At 38.5% G+C, this 21,569-nt stretch overlaps 2 protein-coding genes across 2 annotated transcripts; one reads left to right on the top strand and one right to left on the bottom strand.

Moving 5' to 3' along the window:
* Window positions 1-366: 366 nt before the first annotated feature.
* scamp4 (secretory carrier membrane protein 4) lies at window positions 367-4,525 on the bottom strand. Its single transcript, XM_052538139.1, has 7 exons — window positions 4,383-4,525; window positions 3,847-3,918; window positions 3,592-3,720; window positions 3,324-3,480; window positions 3,153-3,254; window positions 2,288-2,405; window positions 367-2,190 (listed from the first exon to the last, which is right to left on the bottom strand). Exons 2-7 carry the CDS (start codon window positions 3,851-3,853, stop codon window positions 2,008-2,010), a joined length of 696 nt encoding a protein of 231 aa, XP_052394099.1. The 5' UTR covers window positions 3,854-3,918; window positions 4,383-4,525; the 3' UTR covers window positions 367-2,007.
* A 504-nt stretch (window positions 4,526-5,029) lies between these two features.
* Window positions 5,030-21,157, top strand: chaf1a (chromatin assembly factor 1, subunit A (p150)). Its single transcript, XM_052538134.1, has 16 exons — window positions 5,030-5,374; window positions 6,205-6,252; window positions 7,713-8,263; window positions 8,350-8,397; window positions 8,658-8,902; window positions 9,009-9,069; window positions 9,170-9,238; window positions 9,465-9,679; window positions 9,789-9,960; window positions 13,919-13,999; window positions 14,088-14,189; window positions 14,263-14,509; window positions 16,101-16,242; window positions 20,381-20,678; window positions 20,766-20,850; window positions 20,929-21,157. The coding sequence occupies exons 1-16, from the start codon at window positions 5,320-5,322 to the stop codon at window positions 21,051-21,053; spliced, it is 2,544 nt and encodes an 847-aa protein (XP_052394094.1). The 5' UTR covers window positions 5,030-5,319; the 3' UTR covers window positions 21,054-21,157.
* Window positions 21,158-21,569: the final 412 nt, after the last annotated feature.

The following is a 21,569-nucleotide window of genomic DNA, read 5'->3' as shown; positions in this document are numbered from 1 at the left end:
TTGCTTCAGTCCAAAAGACGTGAAATAAAAAAGTGCCCTTCCATAAAATTTTGTTAAAGAAAAGTGTCTCAAACAGCTCCGAGGGGTGAACAAAGGCCTCCTGTAGCAAATCGATGGGGGAATATATTATATATATATATATACTCCGAAAGTCTCATCTGAAAGAAGAAAGTCAAATACATCTACAGTAAAACACAGCCTGATTTTCATTTTTGGGTGAACTAACCCTTTAACCAACTACGACTATTCTTTCTCTGTTTCACCTCCGTTAATACTGAATTTGGACATACTACTAATTTTGCCCACTATACATTAAGTATTCCTATTCAGAAGCGAGGAGCAACTACAATAAAAAAAACTTCAATCTAAAAAGGAATGTTTTTATTGAAATGAAGTTAATTAGAGAGCCAATATAGTCACATGTTAGATACAGAAGAGTTAAATACTTTGGCTACACAAGGCCAGTCCTGGAATGTTTCAATATCAGCCTCCTTTGGCTCAGTGGAGGGAGATCTTCAACATATAGATCAAGTCACGTTCATACTGAGTGCCTCCTACCAACCACTTTGGAAACACAATATGAAGCACGATGATTACTTAAATGAAACAAAGATTAAATGCAAAGTAATACATATTTAGAAGCCGATATTAATAACAGCTCAGGAGGATACAGCCACATCCACAACTAGAGTTGTAGGACTTAAGGGAAACTTGACCGCTATTGGTTCACACATGCTTAATTTGCATGAAGAATTAAGGCGGTCTTCATTTCGAAGAGGTGAAAAGCTTTAAACAGAAAAGCAAGCAGGCACAAGATGTGTTTGCAAGAAACATTCTCAGTCATAGACCTTAAAATATCTGCAGCTTAAAAATGGTGTGTCATATGCAAATCATACCATTTACAAAGACATTTTATTAATGTTTGTGGATCTTGAAAGTCTGAGCGAATAATTAACCGAAGTTTGAAATGAATCGCAGAAGCACTGATGTGGACATTTCTTGAGGTAAATGGAAAAGCTGCCATAATTTAGAAAAACGTTTTGGCATGCTTTTTCCTCTATAAAAAAAAACAAACAAACACTTTTCCTAAAACGGTAATGTGATTGTACAGAATACTGTCATATTTAGTACATGCATATGTATGCTACATGATTCAGTGAATTGATATGAAACGATTCCGATTTCATTCTCAAGCAAGGAAAATGGAGTGATAAGATAAATCAAGGCTCAGATGAATGGAGATGAATTCATCAACGTAATAGTGTCCTTTTTTGCTATTTTTATACTCATGGTCCACCACTTTGCTGTCGCTTTGAGAGTATTTGAAGTAGCAGTTAGCTTGTTTTGCTAGGTTATTGAACCTACTGAGTGGCGTTTTGTAAGAATTTGCACCCAGAAAAGTGGTTTGAAACATTTTCAATCAGATCATTCACATTAAAGTGTTAGTTCACCCAAAAATCTAAATTTTGTAATTAACCCTTATTGTTGTTCCAAACCCATAAGACCTCCGTTTATCTTCGGAACACAGTTTGAGATATTTTAGATTTAGTCCGAGAGCTCTCTGTCCCTCCATTGAAACATGTATGGACAGTATACCGTACACACAGTTTCAATGGAGGGACTGAGAGCTCTCGGACTAGATCTAAAATATCTTAAACTGTTTCCGAAGATAAACTGAGGTCTCACGAGTTTGGAACGGCATGAGGGTGAGTCATTAATGACATCATTTTGACTTTTGGGTGAAGTAATCCTTTAAAGTGTTCAAATGTTTAACTTGAAAAAAACTATTCAGGTTTATATAGATTTTTTAAGGAGTGGTTTAACATTAGAGATTTTTGCTATATATGTATATATAGAAAAACATTGTATAAATGTAAAGCAACTATTCACAAACCCGCGATCTAGCCAAAGTGTTTTCTCGAAAAGGTAACGTCCCACTGCAAACTGCCCCTTTACTTTTAAGACAACCAGTGGTACTCTGGCTTCATCTGTAGTTCATATAAAGTATCACCAGGGTCCGCTCTCTGGGTAATTGGGCACAGTGGCTGGATACTGGGGCAGGCTGGGGCCAGTTTGAGAGATGGCGTTGAATCCAGCTTGCCTCACAGGGGCACTTTTCCACACACCCGTGCTCCATTCTTCCTGTGCCTGCTGAAAACTGCCTCCTCCACCGCGATACAGTCGATGAACCTAGTAGGGGACAGGAGTGATGTCACACATTGCTCTTTCATTTTGATTTAAGGGTTTACTCATTAAGGGTCGTGTGTACTGTATATGCAAATCATACCTTGATGAGAATGAACACCATTAGAGCTGTATCTATGGTAAAGAGCAGAGCACAGATGAGCATGAATATAGCCGAGACTACATTCGTGCCAAAATATGACACTGTGACAATCCAACCACTGCAATAAAACAGAAAAATATGGAAGTTTTAAGATACTCACACAATGACCAAGGCTGCATTTATCTGATAAGAAAAATTAATACTTTATTTAAAAGTATTAATTTCTTACTGACTTTAATAATGTAGTGCCGAAATGTGAAGTTTGTATCTTTTTTTAGGATGCAATCAATCAAATAAGTCACAAATTACCATGTATAATAATTTGGTTTTGTAGTTATTAAAACAATGACAACAAGTGTATGTTCAATGCCTCTACTGCCTAGTCCTATGAACTTCCTTTTTAAGGGAACCAAAAAAAATGGTTGTGGTAATTGACATTAAACCACAAATGATGTTAACTGAACTCATCAAATGTTGTGTTCTCAAATTCAAGGTGACAGACCAAAGTCTTGTCACCATACAGACAAAAAGTTCACTTCAAAACTGAGAAAAACTGATGAATTTTGGTCATTGACTTCCATAGTATTTTTTCCCTACTATCCCTGTACAGCGTGTGACTTGTTCTTGCAAACAACGTTAATATTCTCTTAACATTCAACGTTAACGTAAAGTAACAGCGTTCCACACTGCATGGCAAAATAAATACTTCTTTGGCAAGAGGTGAAATGAAATGTCAGTCACTAAACCACCAGTAGCAAATAAAATCTTAGGGTGGCACCAAGGAAAACCAATCAGATTGAACTGATGCCCCTCCACCAAAGCTCATATTGAATACTGAATTTCCTAACATTTAAACATTACTCACCAAGCACCCCAACCTGATATTCCAAGACTCTGAATGAAGGCAAGAACACATTGCAAAAAGAAAATGAAGAAGAATGCCATGAAGTTGCAGGAACTATCAGCCCTAAAAAAGAAAAACCGGGTAAAAGTGAAAAATGCAAACCACTTTCATTTCCCAAAAAGGGTTCCTTACCGGAATGCTTTATAGAGTGGCCTAAACCAGCAGGTGTAGCTACATGGGCTGAAAACCAGAAGCCAGAGAAGCGCAAACCCAAAGTTGTCTACGTCGCCCCCCCCAGCCCACCAGGCTATGCAGGCCACCACATTAACACATAGTGTGATACAGTACACTGAAAAATAGAAATCTCAGTCATTAGATGCTTCAGTCAAAGTTAGGAATTTGAACTTTGGTAAACCTGAAACCAGAATATTCCCAATAGAGTTTACATTTCTTTACTCACACATCCAAAGATGGTAAATTCGACGCACAAGCTGCTGGTAGGGCTGTGGGATTTCCTCAGCCACGTTCTGGTAAAAACATGGCTTTATGCGCATAAACTTTGGCAGAGGGGGGAAATTGTTTGCTCGATCTGTCCGGCAACAATGGAAATTAATCATTTTCTAACTACAGCAATAGCAATAAACAATTTTCCATTGAAAAGCAACTGAAAAAAGTGAGATTCATACATTTTATATGCCAACCAAACCTGACTTACCCGTCATTCTCGATTTGGTGAAAGTGTTTAATGTTTATGTTTCCGGTGGTAGTCAAATTTTCTCTCTCTGACCTGATGAATTGAAGTTTTCAGTGAAAAAAACAAAACCAATTATAATAATAAAATACAAATATTGTAAAAACGGGCGAACATTCTTAAAATTAGATGAAAAAAAATTATAATCAGCCTTTTGTCTTTAAGTTGTGATCACATTAATATGAAACATAACTGTTTAACACACTTGAGCCACATTAGATCATAACAGTAGTCTCCAAATAACATAAATGCATATTTTGTATTTAATATGTGTTCTTATTGTTTATAAAAGTGCCATATTAATGATTTTTCACGGTATTAATGATATTTGAAAACATAATACACGCCAGCAGCTAACCATGTAAAAAAACTGCAGTAGAAAAAATGGTCAAACTATAAAACTTCTACGCAAATCAGAAATATAATTTAATTTGCTTAAGAGAAAAGCGACTGCTCCTATAATACTCAGATAACGTTACATATTCTTAATCATACGATACCTGTGCACCGCTGAATAGTTTGATAAGAAAGTGTCTGCTGTCTGCTTTGAATTCTGGCAATCCCGTGGCGGACTAGGTACATTATGGGAATTGTAGTTCTAATAAGGCTTGTTTTTGCATGTGGTGGACGGAAGTTGTAACTGTTAAAGACTACAAGGCCCAATCAGAGATCATTAAAGGTGTGGTCAGTTTGCCTTGTGGCAATGTATGAATATGACCCGTTTATGTTATTTTGGCAGAACTTTGTTTGAATGTTTTCGTGCTTTGGAATTAAGGATCATTCACAGTCTTATGCGGAATTACTGAGGGTTGCTTTTAAAATACAAATCTGGAATGTTTCCAGCCTCTCAAAGCCTTCCTCAGAAACACTTTTTATTCAGGTAAAAACCTGATTTTATACAGTCTATGGTAAAAAAATAAAATAAAATAAAAATTCATAAAAATGCTTTTCACACAGAAACCCTCTACACCGAAATACCAACACAAAGTAGTTACACGAAATAAAAATTTTGACCAATTCTTCTCGAGAATCACAGTCACTGTCCAATCACAGGCTTTGACCGCTACGTGTTGCGAGGCAGAATCGAACGTGACAGCCAATTACGTGACTCTTCGTCGATGTGACGTGGTGCGCCGCTGACCAATCGCGCCCTCCGAATCACTCCAGCAACAGGCTCCCGCCAATTCTGAGCGGGGAGCGCGAGGGAGTCTGGCCGGGGATGAGACTGGAACGGCTGGACCGGGATTACACAGGGGGGAAAAAACAGAACCAACCGCTCTAAAAGTAACAGAAACTAATTAAATTCGCAGTCGACACGTTAATGTAATACCTGGAAAAGACCTGTAGTCGATGACTATCCTTAAGGGGCTGTCTACGGAGTCTAAAAAAGCGCTGCCCGTTTAACGTTTCCAGCGCGAGAAGTTGAAGGGCGCGCGGATGGTGGTTGTGATGCTCGCGGCCGAGGAGCCTCTGGCCTCCACACCACGAAGAGGTCTGATGTTTAATGTGAAATAAAACTGGTTTAATGTGTGATTAAAGTCTATATATAGGGAATAATAACGGTAAGAGAGCTCATTTAACTTAGGTGACTAATAACGCGGACGAAAAACTCCACATTTTGCCGGACATTACTAATGAAACCGTTTTAATTCGGTTCATTTGCTCTGAGAGACGATAAAAATGTATTTTCAAAGTAGTATTTGGAGTTGTCGAGGGTTTTGGCTCTTAATTAGCATGTTAGCAGGTGAGCTCAGATTTGTTATTGACAATCTTGTTTTCTGCTCGCACTAAATGTGAATTTCATTTTTCTGTATTCGAGCGGGTTCACGAAATAAGCCCCGTTTATGTTGTTCTGAACTCAGTCTACTACTTTGTTCCTCAGTCTCAGGCTAATAGACGAACATAATGTCTCTGTAGTCACAGGTTCAGTAGTCGGAGTCAGTCGCCACAGGCCTAACGTTACAAACCAGCTTTCACTGAAAGGCGGGAGATCAAAACTAAACATACGTGTAGTTTGCCTCCATTATTTCTTTGGAAGTTTGTAAGCGCTTCTGTGTTTAATGTGGGCCTTTTTGACATTTAGAAAGATTAAAGTTATATTTATCCTCGAAATGAAATTTTTGGGGTTCGATGTGACTGTCACCTAAATAGTTTGCATGCAGAGGTAACTTAGCAGTTACCTTTGTTGTAGCGAGGCGTAGGTTGATATTAATGTCAGAGATCGTGTCAGATTGTTGTCATTTGATGATTGTTATTTTTTATAGCTTGCATATGTATTTCTGATGAAGGATTGGACCTTAACATGCTCTTTATGTGTTTCAGGCATGGATTGTGTGGGCAAAGCTAATACCAGCAAGAAGCTTGTTCAAGGTAAACAACTGAAATGTTAATATATCTAGGCAGTAATGGAAAACCATTCCCACTCAAATAAAATATGGTAATGTCATATGAGTTATATCTTGAGGAACCAATTTATTAAATAATTATTTGGGGGGAAACTAGAGTGTTTATTATTTTAAAAATCCTGACACATCATTAATGTTTGGAAATGTTTGTTGGTGGATTGGGAAATTTTCTATGTAAGTGCTTAATGGAGTATGTCTCAAAACTATATTGACTCACTTATGATATATCAGGTCACGCAAAACTTTAAGAGAGCTGTCAATGGACATTACTGCTGATAAGGATAAAAGCATTTAACAAATGTTTTATAAAGTTACTTTTATGGTGTGTGTGTAATATTTTACAGAATGTAAGTGCATTACTAAAGTTGCATCTCAAATGATGGTTGTACACTCCAGTAAAGTGTATGAGTTATTTTGTCATCCATCAAGTCTAATAGCTTTTCTACTTCACTAATGTAATTGAATCTACAGCCACTGAGTGCTGTCTCTTATGCCGCTTTTCCACTGTGTGTTACGTCTCAGCATGGTTTGGTTTTCGTTTCCACTGCAGTTTAGTATTACTTTAGAGTGGGCAGTATTATTCACTTGTCGTTATAGTTGCACTGTCTCTACTGCCATGACTCACCAGGCTCTCGCTGGATCTGCTCCTCTGCTTCCTCTGTACTTCCTCAACAGACAATCAAACAGCCATTTTTTGGTTGTTAAAAAAAGGTGCGCTCGTTCAAAACTATTTTTCGATCCTTCGCTGACTGTGCTGATTTAAATCGAGCGGTTGTGTTTGTGTCACAAGTTCAGTGACGCAGTTAGTGACAATTCTCTCTGAGAAAAATCAGCGGTCAGCAGAGTTTAAAAATTACGTTCTGGTAACGGTACGGATCACTTGGGAACCTCATTCAAGGTGGTACTGAAAAAAGTACCAGGTTGAACCCAGTGGAAAACCCCCCAAAAGTGAACCGTAACGAACCCTACCGTGCCGTACCATGTAGTGGAAAAGCTCCATTGCATTTGTACCTATAGCTAAATGGGTACTTTATTCAGGTATTTAAAATACTTTTATTTTCGGTGTGAACCCATTAATTGCACTATACTAAACAAATCACATAGTATAGTGCACAAGTATGCAAGTTAGGAAGCACTTTTGAGATTCCATCCAGTTGAAATGTGATGATCAATTTTTTTTTTATTTTGACTTCCAACAGTTATAATTGAGGTAAAACAATTACTGTGCTGCATTTCAAATTCTTATTTAAAAGCCCCAACTTAATCTTCAAATCAGTCATCATGATTCTGGTCTGCTGTTGCTGAACTGCAAGACATGCTTGATAAACAGATCATTAGATGTTCAGTGTATAATGGCCAGCAAATGAATGAGGCCTAGTGTTTTATAGTCTTTTCAGAATAACTAACAGCAGTGCCTCCTTACAGCACGTCTACCTTTCAAAAGGCTCAACCCAGAAACCAAGGAATGCAGTGAGCCCAAAAGAACCAAAGGTCCGGTTGTCCCCAGGTCTTCTGAACCGAATGCATCGGATGGAGAAAATGATGGGGACAGTTCCTCCACCCCGCTGCACCATGGCCCAGTTCTGGTAAATGGCCGTGGACCACTTGATTGCTTCATGAGCAGGCGGAAGCGTTCCCCGGTCCGCTCTGGCCTTAAAACAATTGACCTCACCGAAGACTCCAATGATGCTGTCAAACAGCAGCCTGTACCTCCGGTTGCTGCCACCTGCCCCCTTAGTGAAGAAACAGAACCAGAACCAACCAGTCCACTGACAAAGAAAGAGACGGAGAAGGACGAAGATGCCCTACCACTGCTGGACATTGCTGAGGAGTCTGACACTGAGGAAGAGGAGCAGCAGGAGACTGAAGTCAGTCACGGGAATGAGTCTGTGCTGTCGACCGAGTCTACCAGCTCCCTCTCAGTGATAGAGAGCTCACCAGAGCCCAGCAAGAGCGCTCCCACTACCCCTGCCTCTGTGAGTAGACATGAATCAATTTCAATTAGTTTTTTTTTTTTGTTGCTTAATTTCAACCTGTTGACCACTCTCTTTCCTTTCTGCAGACGTCACAGATAAGCGCAGCTAGTAAAATTAAGAGACGATCCCTTAAGGTAAAATCACATCAAATTTAGAAACCAATATTTTTAATGTGTAATGTTAATATAAGCATATGAGATTCAGGTTTGGGTGCATGAGCCCAATGCTGAAATCTAAGTACCTTGTGTGGGTTATTTCTCCTCCAAAAGTGCCAAACAAGTTTGATCAAAATGCGGATGTTTGCACTTTAAGGGTTCAAGAAGGATTGATTGTTTCCTTTAAAAGTCTTCTGTGCTTCATTTGAATAGCTATTTATTGTCTTATTGTCCCTCAGAGTGTCCAAGAGCAGGAGGAGAAGCGGCGACAAAAGGAAGAGAAAGAACGTCAGAAAGAAGATGCCAAAGCTGCCAAGGAAAGGAAGAAAGAGGAGGCCCGCAAGCTAAAGGAAGAGAAGGAGAGGGAGAAGAAAGAAAAAAAGGAGAAAGATGAAAAGGAGCGACGAGAAAAAAAGGAGAGGGAGGAGAAGGAAAAGGCTGATAAACTAAAAGCTAAAGAAGAGCAGCGGCAAATGAAAATTGAGTGCGTGTCTCAGTACATTATTACAGTAATAGTTGTATAGATTTTTTTCTTAATTTTATGCAGGATGCGAGTATTAAAATCTGTTGTAAAATATGTTGCTATTTAGGGCCAAACTGGAAGAGAAAAGAAAGAAAGATGAGGAAAAACGGTTGAAGGAAGAGAAAGAAGTGAGTGGTTTTATCAGTCTTTATTCCGGAGATCCTCAAATTCATATGTTATTGTTTTGCGAACTGTTCAGGTCCTCATTGAGTTTGTCTATCTGTTTAGCGAATCAAAGCTGAGAAGGCAGAGATTACACGATTTCTACAGAAGTCCAAGACCCAGCTTGCACCAAAGGTAAGAGTCACATTATTCACTGGAATAAAGACTTGTTGTGTCAAACTACTTATGTGAAACATTTACAAATAATACATAAGATATTAATTTGACAACGAGTCCTTGTTGGACAAACAGATAAGAGAACAATCTAAAAGCTAGAAATCTTTCCAAATGTTATGGCTGTCATGCTTCGTTTATGCTGTGTTTTCTTTTTTTAACTTTTGTGTATTATTGTGTGTTTCAGACTCTTGCGTCTGCCTGTGGGAAATTTGCTCCTTTTGAGATTAAAGCTAACATGTCTTTGGCACCACTGACTCGAGTACAGTGTGAAGACTCAGTTCTAGAGGAGCTGGACCATTATCTTGCCCAACCTGATGGCTCTCTGAATGGACTGAAGGACTGGACAAGGCACAAACCTCGCTGTTCAGGTCCAACCCGGCCAAGTCACAGTGCTGTAAGGTAAAGCCACACTGAACCTGTTGCTGAGATACACAAACTTTTAAATGTGCGAGAGTGATGTAAGAGTGATGTGAAAGGCTTATTCTTTTTGTCTGTTCTCTGTTATTAGAGATTGTGTGGTCGTAACTGACCACCAAAAGGCAGATGGCGTCCCAGACCGCCACCGTTATGGCCGCATGAAACTCCTGCAGTTCCATGACAACTATCGTCCAGCTTATTGGGGGACCTGGTGTAAAAAAAGCACTTGCATCTCTCCACGCTTCCCACTGAGACAAGACAAGGTAAAAACACAAGAATCTGTAAATGAAATCAGTGCTTTCCACACATAGACTTTACCTGGGTGGGCAGTAGGGGTGTGTCATATCATACTGTTCACGAAAACACCAGTTAGGGGTGCGATAATGTGCATCTCGTCAGTAACCCTAATACCAGTATACATTTTTATATGATAAAAAAGTGGCATATCGCAGTAGCAATGATATATTTACTAGGGATGCACCGAATAATCAGCAGCTGAAATTATTAGGCCAAAAATAATAATTTTGGTGTTCGGCCAAATAAGAAAAAAACTGAATACATTGTAACAAACAATGACATTACGCAATCAAACAGAGGTGCGCAATTATGCAGCAAACTTGTGTGCAGTGTGGAGGCATTTAAAACTGTCAGAGAATGATGCAAAAATCATTACAAGCACCAACAGGGATAGACTTAATATTGCATCTCATGCATTCGATGAGAAGAGGAAGAGGTGGTTGTTGCTGGTTACTTTAAATTGTGAAATGGCCTTAAATAAATACACTGCAGAACATTGTTTTCTAATACACGCGTGAATTGCAGGTGTTCAAACAGTGCTGCACGACTGCTGTTGAACACGCCCTGCTAAAAATGCTAAATAGTTTAACTTTTGCCTGTGTTCCTGTGTGAAAGGCCCATCACTTGTCAGTAGCTCAGTGACACTTTTATTAATTTTTACAAGGCATGTGACAATTCACCTTCCCAAATTAGTAATGAATATAATTTATGCTGCTGTCAACAACAACATCAAAAAAGTACTGAGGACTTTCAGTCAACATTTATAAATGTTAGTATTGTAACTTTACTGTTGCTATGTTACAATTAAAAAGACAATAATAATGATAATAATGACAACAGCTATATTAATACATTTTTTATAACATTCATACATACACGCCGTAAATATCATGATGTTGACGTTTGCAATATTAAGATAATTTAGATATATTGTGGATCCTTATCAAGAACTGTTTACTCCCACTGACAATCACACATGCGCTGGATATTTCACGGACAAAGAGCAGGTGTGTGTGTGTGTGTGTTTATTTGTGTGATCATGTTTGTCTCTCATTGCATTTATAAGTGCAGTTATAATTACCCTTTTTTCCCCCACCCTAAAGCTGTATTTCCTACAGATTTTTCTGTAGCCAACAGATGGCACAATTCTGCCCCTAACACTTAGATCAATATCCAGAAACAAATTTAATATTTAATTTTGGTAATTTTTTGGTCAGTGTTTTTTTTTCCCATAAAAATTGAATATTTCATCTAAATTAATGGTGTAGTTGAGAAATTGTGTGGTAAATAGATAAAAATTACTTAATTTCCCTAAACACAGCATAAACTATCAAAAATGAATTTCAATAAATAAAAATATTGTTAAAAGTCACAAATTATTTGTCACATGTAGACTATTTTTGTGCCGTGGGTAATAGGATTTTCACTTAGCTACCACCGCAAGTATACTTCAAACCTGTGGGAAGAACTGGAAATGTAGCATCGGAGCCACCTTTAACTTTAATATTGTCATGACAGCATCGTAATTGTAATTACTGTCAAAATACAATTATGTTGTGAGGACATTTCTCAAAAGTACCAAGTAAAATTTGATTTGTTATAAGATATACATGATACAGTCTGTGGTTGTATGTGACTGTTTACTTAGGAAAAGTTTGGATGACATCCGAGCAGAACAATGGCTTGGCAGTTTTTCAGCTCGCAAAGAACTTCATTGGTCACTGTTGAGGGCCTCTGCTTCCTCTGATTTCAAGCAATTCAGAAATAAACCCAACAATGCCCCAACTCCCTCTGATTCTATAGCAACTCTGTGTTTGAAGTCTGTGTGTTTCACCGACTCTGAAAGTCTCCCAGTGGTCCACCGACGTACCCCTACTTTTTTACACCCCCCAAGCCGCCCTTCGGGATGATTTTCACGTCATAGTTTAGACACAGGCCGGGCCTCCTGTCTGTTTTAGACTTCTCCTTTTATATTTTAGACATCCATCTGCTAGTCATGAAAAAAAAATTGCTGCACTGGTGAAAACAACATGAGACCGTGGTGCCACTACTGTCAAGAGTGGCTTAATGGTGTTTATTGTCCTGCCAGCAGCAGCGCAGCTGAACAGTTATCCGTTCAAATGCATGCAATAGGCTCAAGCTTGCCGCAAAGCACTGGCAAAAGTATAATAGTAGTAAAAGTATAATTAGGGGTGCTCCGATCATGATCGGCCGATCGTTAATGCACATCTCGTCAGTAAAGCCGGTTCTCTAATCAGCGGTTAATTCCATCAGGTGCGTGATTTCACATAGAGCAGCTGTTACTACACAGAGCCGTGGTTAACTGAGAAGATGCTCCAAAAAACGCTGAAAATGAATTGGATTTGCGCATCTTCTCAGTTAACAACGGCTCTCTGTAGTAACAGCTGCTCTATGAGAAATCACGCACCTGATGGAATTAACCGCTGATTAAATAACCGGCTTTACTGACGAGATGCGCATAACGATCGGCCGATCACGATCGGAGCACCCCTAAGTATAATAATAGTAAAAGAAATAGTAGGGAGATATATGAATTATTTACTAATAAACAAGTGTTTTCTGAGTCTTTGTCGCAAGAATGAAGTTGCTGATCCTGACTCGCCATCTCATTAGACGTGCCTTTATAGAGAAGTGCATCTTTATGGATAATGATTATAATGAGAGTTGTTTTCAATTTTGCACAAACTATTGGATATAGCACACATTTATCTAGGTTCAACATTTAAACCGTTATATGCTTGGAACTGTTTTATATCTATAGATTTTATTTTAGGTAAGTTGATGATTTGAGAAGGCTAAATTGATCAAACATAGACTCACTGTCTGCCGCTGGCTGCTTGGTCGTTACTTAAAAAAAAAAAAAAAAAAAAAATTTATTATATTTAGCAAACAAAAAAAATGCTCCACATTTTTTGCTAAATTAACTTTATAAAAAATGAAAAAAATTATCACTTTGCAACTGAACTATTTGAATAGCTGAAACAGTAGTATAAGCTGTTTAGGGACAGTTTAGCTGTTCACGTCAGACACTAGAGCATCCCTTCATTCAGACACAGTAGATCTGATAAGAATCAGTGTAGAGGGGCCAAGTCTGGAAGATTTTGAAGCTAGAGAGAGTGTGGCCAGCTGCTTTAGCCAAGGTCAAAGATCAAGAAGGTCAAACTACAGAGTTGGCCATTCGAGGGGCATGTGACTGCCATTGACTTTGAGCCATGAGATGTTCAGTTTGAAGAGCTTAAAACACTTAATTTAGATTTTCTTTTAATTTAATTTATCTTGATGTTTTAAGTTTAAATTTCAGCTCAGTGAAGCACTTTAAGCACAAACACTTTTTCAGTAAGTTACCTTTCTTGTAGAATTTTGCTTCAAATAAAGAACTTTGTTGACCAGATTGTTAGTTGATCATTTACATGTCAATACTGTCTATATAGACTGCAATTAAAAAAAAAAAAAATAAGTGGACCTGTAAAAGTGTTAAATGTGATTTGAATGAAAATTTGGGTGCACCTTACTTTTGTGCTGGTGCACCTAAGAAAAAAAAGTCGTCCTCAATGTGACAAAATGTAACTAAATGATTGCCTACTCTTTATATAAAGTTGGATATATGTATGTATATCCATGTACATGTGGTATACTCATGTTGGGATATTTATTCTAGACAATCTCAACTGTTTGATTGCATGATATAGTTGCAAAATGTAAATTATATTACCCAACGCTAAGCTGCTAAATGCAACTATAAGACATTAAAGATATTAGGATTTTAAACATTAACATAGTGGTTATCTCTGAGGCTGCTTTGAAAAGTGTAATTGACTATTTATCAAAGCATGATTTTTATTCTTATGTGGTGGAAATAGGATGCCATAGCTGAATTTTATTTTTTTTGTTTTGTTTTATCAGGACTTGCTGGATTATGAGGTGGACAGTGATGAAGAGTGGGAGGAAGAGGAGCCGGGAGAATCTCTGTCTCACAGTGAAGGGGTGATCAATCTGACATCACTATTTCTGAAGTGACAAATTAGCTATTGTTGTCTGCATGTCTGCAACTTTAATCTGGTTTTTCCTGCAGGATGATGACGATGAAGGAGGAGATGATGACGACGATGATGATGGTTTCTTTGTGCCCCACGGTTATCTGTCAGAAGGGGAAGGAGCACTTGAAGAAGACGAGGTATTTTTAAACATCCCCCTTCTTCAGTCACCTCATAAAGTCATGTCATGATGCTAACAGGCTGCTCTTTCAGGAGGGTGGAGATCCCGAGAAACAGAAGGTGCGTCAGAGGATGAAGGCGCGTGAATGGGAGAATGAGCTCATGTCTAAAGGGAAGGTGAAGGTATTGGAATCAGTGGTGCGTGGCTGCCTGTGGGAGGGGGAAGAGCCTGGCCTGGACCTCCTGCAACCGTACGCTATCTGCATGCTTGAGCCTTTACCCAGAGACGAGCCCTGTACCCCCGAACAGGACCTCGCACGCCAACAGAGGAATGAGAAATGTGAGTACAGCATGTGTGCTTGACTCTGATATGCTTGGCAGATTATAGATCCAGTTAGAAGCTAAAGTTTTCTCATCTGCAGTCTGTTGCTTGACGAAATGCTATTGTTAAAATGAGCCTCTACAAATAGTGTTCAAATGCGAGATCTTAAAAAGCCTTTAATTTTCTCAAAACTTTTTTTTTTTGCTTCTGCTCCATTTATTAACAGAGAAATGCAGAACATGCAGGATTCATATTTAAACAGACTGTTCTGGCTTAATATTTACAGATATTAGTCCATATAGTCATTTGATGTAAGTGCAATGACCTATTTTTGATTAATTAATTCAAAATTTGGCAAATTCCGTGCCATTCCGTGTTAAACTGTAAATTCTGTTTTTATGACTGGATTCCGCGATACCCTCCGTGTTTTCAAAGGCAAAGGACCCTAGTTCTGGTATGCCAGCAATATCTTGCAATGGACACAAGCCACGACATTCTCTTTTATGTTTCCCGCGCCCTCAAATCAAAACACTGCTGACTCCTTGTGTCTCCTTCTGCTTTGTGGGTGACGTTAACGCGTTGTCACATTAAAAAAAATCATTTCTAAAGAACCTGACGTGAGATTTAAATAAGAGGCTTCGAGGCAGAGGAATTTGCCTCGATCATTTTTTGTAATTGAGTTACTCGAGGAATTGTTTCAGCCCTAGACTGCAGTATCTTCTATTCTATGCGCCTTATAATCCGGCATGCCTTATAGTGCGGAAAATATGGTAGGCTATAGTGAGTTTTGCATTGAAGCAATTGACGCTGAACTGCTGCTATTTGAAAGTGAAAGAATGAGCACGCCGCTTTTACAAGCAATTTAAAAGCAAAGGAAAGTGGAAAAAAGAGGGAACATTTCCTCACCGTCACAACCCTATTATTCACAAGTAGAAGACATTCAAAACAGACACCGGTCCTCCCAGAAGTGGACGTCCCAAAAACTTCAACGCAAGACTTTACAGGCCTCAGTTAACATGTTAAATGATAATGTTCATGACAGTTCAATTAGAAAAATATGGGACAAGCATGGCATATTTGGAAGACTTGCCAGAAAAAAGCCTCTTCTTTCTAAAGCAGGGGTGGGCAAACTTTTTGACTCGAGATTTCCAAAGTTTTCCACATTAAGTGATGTCGCATACTATGTTTATTAAAAATGAAGTTTTCACATTTTTAAAACGGGTAACTTATTTACAATTGTGCCAAGTTTGTAGGGTAAATATTTTGACTTTTGAATTAGCTGTGCGGCTTGAATGTGGCGTCCATCAAAAATAAACTAGGTACTTATCTGAACAAACCAGAAGACTACAAGAGCAATGTCCTTTGAACAGATGAAGTGACATCACTTGCGGAAGCAAGTCCGAGAGTGCAAGTGCATGTCTGCAGCTAGACCCTTCTCGAAAATTCACACCCAAAAATGGGTGCACCATGAATATTTTCATTTTCCACTTTAAATTTGCATTCCTGACCTAAAGTAAACTGCCTTCATTACATGCTTTAATACAGTGGCATTGTAAAACCCTCTCACATGTATTGCTGAGATATTAATGTGTTTCTCACTTCTCTTCAGTGCTGTCACAGCTGCTGCCCTTGCTGCATGGGAATGTGAACAGCAGTAAGGTCATAATCAACGAGTTCCTGGAGTTCTTTCGCCAACAAACATCCTCACCCAAAGAAAGTCCTCAGAATTTAAGTGACAATGTCCCGACCAGGTAAGCCAGCTTACGGTGTCCTACTGAAAATTATCATCAACCTTAGTTACCTGAAAAAAAAAACCGACAAGATTTTGCCATTTGCTTTTGCATTACTGCAGAAAATTAGCATTTAAATTAAAGTTTGTTTAAATATTTTTTTATCTATCTTCACAAATGAGCAACTTTAAATTTTCAAGCATAAATACAATCAGAATAATATATTAAAAGCAATAGCAAGTGATGGGCTAAATTTGAAAGTTTTAGTAGTTTGCAAGAGTTGTATTATAAACAATGAGGCTATAAAAGTAGACTGAGTAGATGAGTTTTCCGGGTTTTTTTTTTTTTTTTTTTTTGATGACTTTTAATTTCCTTTATAACATCTGTTTCCCCCTTTAGCCACTTGTTTGCAACCCACCTGTTTAAAGGCATGTACAATAGAGATCGACCGATATGGGTTTTTCTATAGCCGATGCCGATGTTTAGAGGTCAGGGTCAGCCGATGGCCGATATGTGCTGCCGATTTTTAGGGCCGATATCTTGGAGTTTTCCTCTTGATTTGCATGCTAAAATGTCACACTAATAATAAGTGGATGCACAACCTTTCTAAACTTATCATTTATTGAGCACTGACTTGAACCATCTCTCGAATCTTAATTTAGTGCACTGCACGGTATTAAAATAAAAAAATTTATCCAAACAAATCAATAAACTGACCAAGTATTAAATATATAAAACTGGTAATATATATGTCAATCATTTACATAAAAGTTTTAGAGCATTTACATTTATCAAGTAGAATTTTTAAAGTTTGTTGGAACATAAATGTAAACTTAAATATAAATTTAAATAAATACAATTTTAGAAATAAAAATCAATTAAACTGAAAAATATAAAAAAATAAATATATAAAAAATAGGCTAACAGTAGTGCTGCAAACACACTAGCAACTAGCAACATTTGTGTTTGGTATAAATGACACAGAACATCTAAAGTTCATTCTAATTTCAAACTTACATCGCAGTCTGTTCATTATTAAAATAAAGTCCAGTCAACCAAACATTTAAAAGGTTACACTGGTCAGTTAAAATACACCGTATACCGTCCTCTCTGGTGTTTTGCCAAGGACGTTTTTGCTCATGTGAAGAGGATGATTTGTTCGGTCTAGTTTATATATATCAGCAAAAAAAAGAAAAAGAAAAAAAGGCCAAGACAAATAAACATACGTTTTGTCTTTTTTTATTAACATTAAATTATTAAATTAAAATATATGAAATCAACTTAGTGCACATGGCATAATATTTTCTTTTTAACATAATACCCCGACTTCTCATCTCCCAGTCTGCTGTGATGAAGTGAGCAGTTATCGTCACATAGCTCTCCGTCCCCCTGGACGTCCACCCGTCTGTCGTGAGCGCAACAGAGGATGCTCGGGATAGCTCATCCACAACTTTTTTCTTCTCCTGTTCATAAAGATCTGGCACAATCTTTTCACTCTAACCTCTTTCCTTCATCATTATATCTGACCGGGAAACCAAAATGCGTGGGGGCGTTCAAGCTCCTCCGCACCGCATTACCACTGAGTGTGGACTGAACATGCGCAACTTTTTTTTTTTTTTCATAATTCAATCCGCGGGTCATGTGTGCCGAACCGAAGATATTGATCCGAACGGATCACTGATCACTGATGATCCGTTGCACCACTACTATAGTGTAATTTGAAAACACTGCATTTTAAAATACAACAACGGGCACCACGAAACCGTTTAAAGAGGCGCATTCAGCGGTCTCCTTGACGGGAAACGGTCAACAAAGTAACATGATCTCCAACGTATGGCGCGCTCTCTTCATTTTATCAAATGATCATAATCACATTTATTCATTTTACAGTCCTGCTAGTAGCATTTTATTCACACTAAAACCCCTTTAATTCGTGTGAGAAGGATTTTTTTTCAAGTGGCTTTTGCACATAATAATAATAATACCGCTGCAGACGCATTTTGCAGAATTAAGGTTATCACTTGATTGTTAATTTAAACGACGATCGATCATGGAAATTATCAAATATTGACATCCCTAAATACAAATGAGTTGGATGGAAAACTTTTTTTTTTCTGCATCAAACCATGCTTCCGAACACACGTGATTCACCGTTCTGGGCAGCTCCAGGACAGCTGTCTCTCCGAGCGCGGTGCTGTCTGTGAGCGGGGCAGAGTAACTGAGCACTCAATCACGCTGCAGTGTTTGTGAGAGCTGACAACTTCTCCACTCCATTTACAGAGTGAAATTCTCTGACTACCTTTATCTCCCAGGTCTGTTGTTGAATCTTCCAAAAGTTTTGGCTTGGGGTGCTTTACATGCAGTAGCAGCAGCAGCACTTTCCACATCGCCAATGACACGATTATTGACGATTCACTCAACTCACGATTCCATCCTTTTAGGGATTTTCGTATTAACTGCTGAGTGAAAAAAAAAAAATTCAGTTTAAACTTTGTTTTTTTTTTGTATTCCCCTCAACCCTGTATCCAACACAAGCTTGACTGATCATGGATTGAGAGTAGGCTAGATGACTGACATTATTTGGCAGTCTCACTGACAAAAATGTAAGATTACATGTGCTCCTTTACACAGAGTGCATGTGCATGTGAAAGTGAACAGCGAGCGTGCATTCAAAAGTGATTTCAATACCCGCATATTCTTTGAGAAATTATTTTAGATGCATTGAAAGGATTCAGTGTGTTTTCGTTTTGTCATCTTAATGTTAATAATTTAATTGAAATTTTTTTTGTTTAGGACTAATTATTTTATTCTTTTAATTTGTTTGTTCTATTTCTATTATTCAAATCTTGTCAGTTAATGGTTAATGTTCGGATAACAAGTAACTTTCAAGATATTACTATCGAAAAAAGCACCGATATAGACTATATAGATTTCCCGTCTCCGCGCTCGTCCTGCATACAACTCTGGCCGTCACAACAAAAATCAGTTTTACGAGTGCCTTTGAATGCAAGTGGAAGTATATTGTTGTTTAAACACCTTTATAATGATCGCGTTAGTTGAGCTATATGCGCGATGGGCGCCGCCGTGTGCCGCAGACGCAGTTCAGAGAATCGGATCTGTTGGATTTACAACCTCTATGTTTACAACACGTGAATTCATCCACTTCTCCCGAAATACTTAAAAGTAAGTGGCTGGTGAACTGGGAATAGAATAGAGTAAACATTAAAGTTACTTACACAATGTGTATCTGGTATGAATAAAACATGTCGAATTATAATCGAAAGGATTATTACCTCTTCCATAGACATCAGTGTGTATTTTACAAACTCTAAATGTATTGTTTTTTTAGTACTTATGTGAATTTATATGTTTGAAACCTAAAATAAACAGTTTGCGGTTGTAAACACTGAAAAGTTGTGAGATATGACAGCTCTGAGCGCGCCTGTCTCTGGCTAAATTCAACGTATGTGATGCACTTGATCGTACGATCCAGGGACCAGCCCTTGAATGCACCGCTAAAGCCAGCGCACACACACTGTACAGAGACAGCGGATAAATTAGAAAGAAAGAAAATGAGTGCGAGAGATAATGCGGCCGGTGGCAGTGCAGAATCTGACTTGGTGCCAAAACATAAATCATCTTCCATAATTTGGAAGTATTTTGGATTCAGAAAAGACGATGTAAACCAGAGTGACGAGTTGTGCAGGTCGTGCTTTGCAAAAGAACACGTAGTCATATCGTATTGTATCGATATCGAGATATCTGGCATGAAAATCGAGATATGAAATTTTGTCCATATCGTTCAGCCCTAGTCGGTCTGGAAAATTAACTGAAAGGAATATACCTAGATCCGATTGGTGACTTTTGCTGTGCTGTGTCGCTGTGCTTATGAACACTACTTTAATTGTTAAGAGGCAAGATGAACAGAAAATACAACATAAACTTTCTAAAGATAGTCGGCTCCCCTCAGAGATGAATTCATATAAACTCCTCCAGTTGTATCACGATTTGTTTCCCATCTAAACTGATTTAAATTGTCACATATTTGAACTGCTTGCAGTTAATTGTCACATTCTTAGTGGGGAGTGTTTTTGGCAGCATGTCAGATTTATGAAGTTACACAAAACACATTTCTAAGTCTTTTCTTATTTGGCAAAAGGATCCAAATCAGACGAATCATAAAGGAGCACGCCGTGTACGAGAAGCGCTCCACTTACAGACGATGCTGCTGGTACGTGCATCCAGATGTTCTGGCTCGTCATTCTCAGGAGGCCCTGCCCGTTCCCTGCCAGTGGACCTACCTCACCTCCGGTGCTCAGATTACCCGCGACGAACACACCGGCTCACAGGGCAACTCGCCCAACACGTCCAGCTCCACCACACCCTCCAACAAGAGGAAAAGCGCCAGCAGCCACTCCATCACAAAGTATATGAAGAAATGTGGCGACTCTGAACAGGTGGAGTGTTGATTGTTTTTGTTGTTTTTTTGCTCACTACCCATTTGTCTACTGCTAACTTTGCTGTTTATTACACTATGTATTTAGACTGAGACAATGGAGACCGATGGCTTCCAAGCAGACACTGAAGAGGATGAAGACGAGGATTGCATCATCATTGGGGAACAATCTGGTTGGTGTATCATCGCTAATAAATCTTGACAAGCAAATCTGTCAGAATAAGCTTGATAAATGTGTTTTTTCCTCATAGGATCCTCTGAACAGGATGCCAACACATCCTTGAGAGAAACCAATAGAAACACCGAGCCCATGGACACGAATGCATCCGAAACTGCTGCTCTTACCCTACCCTGCCTTACCCCGGCCACCGCCTGAGATCTGACTCTTTACTGTTAGGTGTGTTATGCATGTGAACCAGACACTCAAAATCTGTTCTACAGTTCGACGGATCATACAGTATTAAAGGTCCCCAGAATGAATCATTTGTTTCCTCTTCTTTAAGTGGAGATGTGTTAGATGGTGGAGAGCTCCCACAGACTTTCCTGTACATTCATCAGCTCTGACACACATCAGGAGGTTGATGCTGTCTGCTAGGCTCTGTGCTCGGCACCGTTGTTTTAAATCCTGTAATGTTTTTTCTCTCAGAATACTTGAACTGATGTGTCTTTCAAAAATAATGAAAATTGAAATATATTGCACTTTTATATTCCATTTTCCGTTTCTTTTTCTTCTACCCCCATCTTAACATCTTTAGCCCACCATAAGTATTTCCTTTGTTGTCTTTTCCAAGAGGCTTTGTATAAAAACAGCATATGCCATTTGTTGTCCAGGCTGCCTTATGTGGTGTGTAAATACTATTTTTGTTTTTTTTGAACAATGGTGTAGAAGCTG

Source organism: Carassius gibelio, chromosome A22, assembly GCF_023724105.1.
Source record: "Carassius gibelio isolate Cgi1373 ecotype wild population from Czech Republic chromosome A22, carGib1.2-hapl.c, whole genome shotgun sequence".
Classification (NCBI taxonomy): domain Eukaryota; kingdom Metazoa; phylum Chordata; class Actinopteri; order Cypriniformes; family Cyprinidae; genus Carassius; species Carassius gibelio.
This window is presented reverse-complemented; position numbering and strand designations above follow the sequence as displayed.

Excerpts from the sequence above, each read along its gene's own strand:
- chaf1a (XM_052538134.1), top strand. The coding sequence starts at position 5,320 with ATGGTGGTTGTGATGCTCGCGGCCGAGGAGCCTCTGGCCTCCACACCA. Across the intron at positions 9,070-9,169 it reads GGTTGAAGGAAGAGAAAGAA|CGAATCAAAGCTGAGAAGGC; the intron begins GTGAGTGGTTTT and ends CTATCTGTTTAG. Across the intron at positions 14,190-14,262 it reads GAGCACTTGAAGAAGACGAG|GAGGGTGGAGATCCCGAGAA; the intron begins GTATTTTTAAAC and ends CTGCTCTTTCAG.
- scamp4 (XM_052538139.1), bottom strand. Across the intron at positions 3,255-3,323 it reads CCACTCTATAAAGCATTCCG|GGCTGATAGTTCCTGCAACT; the intron begins GTAAGGAACCCT and ends TTTCTTTTTTAG. Across the intron at positions 2,406-3,152 it reads ATATCAGGTTGGGGTGCTTG|TGGTTGGATTGTCACAGTGT; the intron begins GTGAGTAATGTT and ends GTTTTATTGCAG.